At 45.3% G+C, this 7110-nt stretch overlaps 1 protein-coding gene across 2 annotated transcripts in view; it reads left to right on the forward strand.

Annotated features, from left to right (window-relative positions):
* The window catches only part of SAP30BP (SAP30 binding protein), a 31220-nt gene extending 30349 nt beyond the window's left edge, over positions 1-871 (forward strand). For both annotated transcript variants that reach the window (XM_032199560.1, XM_032199561.1), the window contains one exon: positions 298-871. In XM_032199560.1, coding sequence (XP_032055451.1) covers positions 298-479 — 182 coding nt within the window. In that variant the 3' untranslated portion in view covers positions 480-871. The remainder of the gene's footprint in view (positions 1-297) is intronic.
* The last annotated feature ends 6239 nt before the right edge of the window (positions 872-7110 follow it).

The raw sequence follows: 7110 nt of genomic DNA on the forward strand, positions 1-7110 counted from the left end.
GGTTAGATGGTGAAGAGGTTTATTAGTGGGTCAAGAAATCTGCTCATGTCTTTACTCTCAGAGTCAACTGTCTCCCATTTTGCTGGAGTTCATGTGTACAGTTTTACTTTGACCCTTGAGGCATAAAGTCACCTTTCCTCCACAACACTTACTGGCAGTGTATGCTGACATTAATGTGAGGGAAAGCTGTTGAGTGAAGCAGTGGTGCTTTAAGAGTTGACAAGACAGGCTGTTACAACAGGATTGGTGTGACCTTTAACACAGTGCTAATCCTTGTTTGCTTGATCCAACTCACAGATGCACAGAAGAGGAAGAGCAAATGGGACTCAGCCATCCCTGTAACAACGATAGCTCAGCCCACCATCCTCACCACTACTGCAACGCTGCCAGGCGTTGTCACAGTGACAACCAGTGCGAGTGGATCCAAAACTACGGTCATATCAGCTGTTGGCACCATTGTGAAAAAGGCAAAGCAGTGACTAGCATGCCGGGCCTGGATTTTCGGACTGATTGTCATTGAAGCTATTGTTCTCGAAAGGGAGGGGTAGCTTTCGCCTTTGGTAAAAGATGACAAGATTCTTTGAAACAGACCACAGTTCCCATTTGAAAGAATGGGGGCAGGAGCAGGCATGCCAGCTGTGTGCCCACAGGAATGGACCTCTGCCGAAAATGCCTCTGTCTTTTCTTGCTGCGGGAAGAACCAGTCTGTGTGTTGTGCTTGGAGGAAGGTTGTATGTCAAGTCAGCTTGTAAAAGTTAGCTTATTAAATTACTGCATTAGGTTCTTACCCTACTTGAGAGTCTGGTGTAAAAAAAAAAAAAAAAAAAGTGGTGATGGAATATCAGATTACCCTTGTGTATTCCAGGTCATCCTCAAAGGCTGCTGCTTGTAAAACGTACCTCCCTCATGTGCACTAATTCAGCTTCAGGGGAAGTAGAGCAGAGACAATTGGTCAGTGTCCATCTTCAAATGTGTAGCAGAGACCTAAGGATCAGCCTACACCTATGAATGTAGGCTCACTCCTTGTTATAGTACTGACATCTATCTGTACCTATGTGCATATCTGTGTAGATCTTAGTGATCATGTGTTAAATAGCTGAAATATTGAGGTAACTAATGAAATTGTCATGATACCATCCATCCAGGATGGAGATTTCTATGCAGAAGCCGTAAGCTGTAGAGGTTTGATTTGTGAACTCATTTGTAAAGACCTGTGCAGAAAACCGTTCCATTGCCATGGAGTGAGATCGGACAGCAGATAATCAGAGAGTACCTGAACTTGAACTTGACTGTGATCTTGTCTTTGTAGTAGTGTTGTACCCTGAAGTGCACACATGGCACTGCTTGCTCCACTGTTGTGAAAAAGTATTTTTCAGTTGAAATTTTTATTGTATAAATCTTCTTACTTGTGTTGCAAAAAAGTTATTATAAAAATGGAAAGTCTTTAAAAACTGGTGTCATACGTGTGTCTGCATTTCTCATCTCGGTGATGGAGAATAAATTATCCATTTGTTACACCTTAGGTTACAGATAGCATTAGGCAAGTATGTCATGGTTCCATGAGAGATGGAGTAGAGTCACATTACTGTTCGTTCGTTTTTGAAATATCAAACACTGAAGGAAAAAAATGGGGCATTAAAATTATTTTGATTGGAGATACTTTTGTTATAGAGGATGTCCTGAAATAGCTGGTAACTCAGCTGTTCTTAATGGTATTTTTTCACATCTGCTCCAGTACCTTAAAGTTGAACTTACCTTCAAGTACTAGCAGCTGTGCTTTTCTGTAAAACTTCCATCTACAGAGGCCAGCCTCCTAAAGAGGAGCTCAGCAGCAAATGAAGCATTTTGCTTGCTGTTCTGAGGTAAGTGGGATAGATAATTTGAATGGTTCTGCTTCTTCAGAGAAAAAGCTGCTGCTGCAGATTTCTTTCCTTTGCAGTGGTCTCTCCATGTTATTTAAATAGTCTTTAACTCTTACACTGTGATTTTTCAGATTTGATAGTTTTACTGTTTTTTTTTGTTGTTGTTGTTTTTTTTTTTTTTAAGTAAAACTCCTACTTAAAGCCTAGTTGTTTTGTTTTTGTTTTTCCTAATGCATAAGCAGTGATAGAAGATACGATTGCTAGATCAGTAAAAGTGTGAGGTTCTTAGAATTTGATGTTGCTTTTTCAGGTTTTTATATACCTTATGTCACTTCTGATTTAAATCTTGCATCTACGGAGACTTCAGGAAGATAAATAAGAGTCTTCTCTTTTGGGACTTAGAGTACTCTACAGAAGCTGGCAATTTCCACCTCAAGTGTTGAAGGTGTTTCTTCCTTTGTCTTGAGGAGAGTTCACAGTTTTGGGGTGTTTCTTTTAAAGGCCAAGGATTTATTTTTGGTGGGAAATCCAAGCTGTTAGATAGCTTTGCAGCCCTGTAAAGTCTTCTGTCTAGAATGTCTTGTACAATTCCAGCCTATTTAAAGCCTGTATGGTTTAAACATTTTAAAGTTCTGCTGATCGGTATGTGGATGAAGATACAGCAGTAAAAAAAAAAAAAAAAAAGGGCCCCAGCTGCTGCAGTTTTTTTAGCCTATAGATTAATGGCAAACTGGGCAGCAGAATGATCACTGCAATTAGTTTAATCCTATGAATAGGAGTGGGAGGTGTGTCTGGGCTTCTACAACAACAAACACTCCTCTAATGAATGTCCTTGTATACCATGAGCAAGTCTGTCTGAAGCTGGGTGAGATTAAATACCTTGCTGGGGTGTGTTCCCATGTTCCCATACCCGAAGTGCAGCCTAGTACCAGAGGTACCGGCCACTCTTGTGCATCCATTCTCTGTTTAATAACTATCTGGTGGTAAACGCAAAGTTGGAGAGTCAGACTACATTGAGGTACCTGACCTTGCAGATTAAGCCCAAACATGAATGTAAGCTTTAATGGAAAAGACTTTTTCTATAACAACTGGTTATCCTTTGCCTAATGCCTTACAGGTCCTTGTAATGTTGGATCAGAAGTGGTTGCTGTTTCCTGACAGACAAAAAAAAAAAAAAAAAAAAAAAGCAAAAAACCCTGCAGATGCAATCTTTTTTAGACTGCTTACACTGCTGTGATGTGAAACTTGTTCCTGATTTTTTTCCTTGCTTGCTTTCTCAATTTCATTAGTAACTTGGAAAAACTGTATTCCTTGCAAGTAAACAATGGAATGTGACTGATAATGCAGTAAAAGTCATTCTTGATCCTAACCTGAAGTAACTGTGCTAGATGACTTAGCTTGATTACAGGGAAATATTATTCACCTAGTTAAACATGTCAGCACTTGTATCTCTGCATGCTGTATTGTATCACGAAAAGTAGCTGGGGAAAGTGTGCGAATTTCTTTCTGAAAGCCGCTACCAGGTACCAGCATGCAGCTCCACATGCACCCAGGGAATAAGTTTGCAGGAGAAGAAGGACTTGAGAGAAAAGCGTTGCCAGCTGCTGTGAATTTGAAGCTGGGCTCCAGCCTCTTTCTTGGCACCTGACACAAGGCAAATGCTGAAGTGTTTGGGGGGATGAATCATTTAACTACAGAAGCTACCAAACATTGTTTAAGTGCAAGTATCTTATTCATATCTGACATCCTGGCACCCCACCCTTCCTCTTTCCATGCACCCTCTTCCTTCTTGCTCTGTTGTTCCAGACTTCTGGCTTTCTTTGCGTGCTTTGTGGTCAGAGCTGCTCGTTTCACTCCCACCTTGCCGAGGCAGGCAGGGGCTGACAATGCCCTACAACTGCTCATCAGTAGGGCTTGATATTCCCGAAGAGGTTAAGGGAGAGACTTCCTAAACCTGGCTCCTGGGTAGTGCTGAGGCAAGCTGCACAGAGGTGGCAGAGAGGCACCTGGAGCAACAGTTTTCAAACTCCTCAAGTACCCGGCTCTGCAAGAGACCTGGCAGTACGGGGCATCTGCCAGCTCCATCTCATGACTGAGTGTCTGTTATCTGCAGTAGAGAAAGCTAACTTGAAGCATGAATGGCTTTTTTTTTTTTTTTTTTTTTCCTCCCTCCTCTCTCCTTTCCAAAAAGCTGAGGTAGAAATGCCAACCATTGTGTAACAACCTTCCAGCTCGTACAATAGCTCCTTGCTCTTGTTTATCCTGCATGCTACTATCGGAAGTAATATACAGACACAGCTTGGAAAATACAGTTCTAGGAAAAAAAAAGCCTCTGCTATTTCTGAGGGTAGGACATACAGGTTGGTAGCTTGCGCTCAGCTGTGGTCAGCCAGTCCATGAAAAAGGTGGAGGGAGCTTCAGGTTTGCAGAAGTAATGTCCTGACAAAAACCCTCCTCTTTCCTGGCCTCTGACAGCCACTGTCGTAAGTCCTAAAACAGGAGCTTCAACTAACTTGCTTGTTATAAATCTGTTTGTGCTCACACCAAACACCAAAGTGGCTGTGTCACTGCTGCTGATCTCCAGAGGGCTGAAGAGTGCTGGGGTGTTTAAATGCAAGTGTTTTAAATAGCTTTGAGCCATGTCTGTGCTCCACTAAAGCAAACTTACAATGTAAATGGCTAAAAGGTTCTTTATGCTGCTTCAATAATTATTGCTCAGGCTGCGCTTCCAGCTACTGAAAGTCTTGCTGCTTCTCCCCAGGGGAGACTAATCGTACCCAGGAGACTAAAACCGGTCCCACTCTCATTACTCCGCTGAGAACTAAAGGCTAACGCTCCTAGAAAACCACAGGTCTTCTGCTTACCGCCTTTAAGCACACGTATTTCCCAACCTGAGTGGGTTTCTTAGCTGAAACTCCACGCTGGTGTCTGCCCGCCGTCCCGGGCTGCTCTGAGGAGGGAGGAGAGCTCCGTGGCCAAGTCCTTCTTGGCAGGCTTGGCTCTGCTTTCACCCTCCCTTCTGAAGCCTTTTTCTCCCACCTCCGTGCCCTGAGGTGTTGATTTTCTTTCCTCTTTGCTTATTGTGATTTAAAGACCCATCCTCCTTTGATGCTGTTGTGGGGAGGGCTTTTTGTGAAGGATTTGCTTTGGTTTGCGTCTGGCTTGGTGCTGACTGAAGGAGCAGGTGGGGAGGGGCAGCCCTTGCCAGCCCCACCTCGAACTGAAATGCGAGCACCTGAAGCTATGTTTTAGTTGGACTGCTGCTGCGCTGTCTGTTTTAAGAGAGTTATTTACTGAGGCTTTAAAAAAAAAAAAAAAAAGTTCTTACCGAGGCTTTGGGCTATGCCAGGGCTTTGCCGAGGATCCAGTTGATGCGAGCAGCGCAGAGGTGAAGGCTTCAGCAGGCGCCCAGCCAGCCGCCACCTGCACGAGCTCCTTTCCAGCTCGGTGCAGGGGAGAGGGAAAAAAACAACACACACAGACACACACACACACACACAGGTAGTTTTCTGCAAAGCCCCCTCGAATAGAGGGCCTTTACAGTGTGCCCAGGCAGCTCCCAAAGGAGCATGGGCTGCTCAGTCCCACAAAGAAGTGAATCCAGGAGAGCACAGGGCTCTGACCTTCAGACCTTCAGAGAGAGCTGTTTTTCAGCAGGGCTCTCTCTAACAGTAAAATAAACACATTGCTGTTGAGAAGCAAGAGCCACCGGAGTCTCCTCTCCTTTTGGTGAGTGTTTACACCAGCCTCTGGTGTTTAGGCATCAATTTTGCAGCACAGTTTCCCACCTCTTAGCCTTGTCGTGCACCTCTGTTCCTCTCAGCGTTTATATTCAGCTTCCTTCCTTTTGTTCCAGGCGAGCGCCATGGACACTGGCGGCTCCAACATTTCAGCCTTTGTTTATTTGAAGCCAGTCTTTGGCTGGGGCTGGGCTCGTGCCTTCGGTTGCCAGTAAACAGCCAAGCATCAGGATCTCACAAGAAAAGGTTTTGCCTTTTCACGTAGAAAGGCGTCTGTCTGTCTGTCCTCTGCCATGTTTGTGTGAGCCGGTGTTAGGAAGCAAACAAAGCCATGGGCCTGCCTGTCAGAGCAGTGCTAAGAGGTGGTCGCTGCTGCTTCCAACCCCTCGTCGCCACGCGGCCCGTTGCAGTCCTGGTGTAACGTGACCAAAGGTGACCGTCCCTCTTCGCTCCTGGTTTGTGCTGGCTGGCTCCTTACAGCGCCTCACCCACGCATCGCTGTCTTACACAGTGCTGGCCAACACAAACTGGGAGAAAAGGAGAAATCCCAGGGAATCTTTCAAACGTAACCTCGGGGTGTTTTCAGCCTTGGGCTGCTGGATGAGAAGCCAGAGTGGAGGGTCCCGCTTTCTCTGGGTGGATGTTGCCATTGTTGCATGCTGAAATTTTGTCCTGGATCCTTTACTTCTTGTGTTGTGGCAGCTCTCTTATCTCTTGCTGCCTGTACATCGCAGAGACAAAAGTGTGTCTGGTGCCCAGCACAGAGATTTCCCTTTATGTGCGTGTTTATGGCAGGGGGCATCCATTGCACAGCAAAGGACACGCACGGTGAAGGCTGTCCTAGGGAAAAGGCTGAGGAAGAGCACCCGGGAGGGTTTCATCCTGTGCTTTTAATTACCTAGATAATTATATTAAGCCTACTTTAGTGTAATAAATTATGTGCACGCTAATAATGCTATTAAGCATTCCTTAGATTGCCAGATAGTCTAAAGGATATTGCCAATACAGTGAACAGGATAGTATTGCAATAAAAAAAAACGTCTGATTTTCTTTTATCAGTGTATGTATGTGTGTGTACAGAATTCAGAGAGGGAGTGCCTGTGTTTCAGCAGTAGGATGTTGGATGTAACTGCTCAGTGGATCTGGAGAAGGCCCCAGAGCTGCCTCTGGGTGCACTGTGGTAGCAGGACAGGGAGAAGAAATGTTCTGTACGAGAGAATTAACCCCCAAATCACTTGTAGTTACCAGCAATTGGCACTTGGACTGGTAGCCCCAGCAGGGAGAGCAATAACCCGGTGGGAGCTGTAAGGGTGGCTGTCGGTGACTCCAGAGACTCCTTCCAGGAGCCAGCGTGAGCATCCTCCACCTCGGGTGCAGAAGGAGGCCGGTCAGATAAAACAATTGCACGTTTTACCTCCAGTGCCTGGCAGCACGGCTTACTGCAGCACAAAGGGAGGAGAACTGCAGAGGCTGCCAGGAGCTGGGCACAGCTGGTGGACGGGAGCAGA

This window comes from Aythya fuligula, chromosome 18, assembly GCF_009819795.1.
Source record: "Aythya fuligula isolate bAytFul2 chromosome 18, bAytFul2.pri, whole genome shotgun sequence".
NCBI lineage: Eukaryota > Metazoa > Chordata > Aves > Anseriformes > Anatidae > Aythya > Aythya fuligula.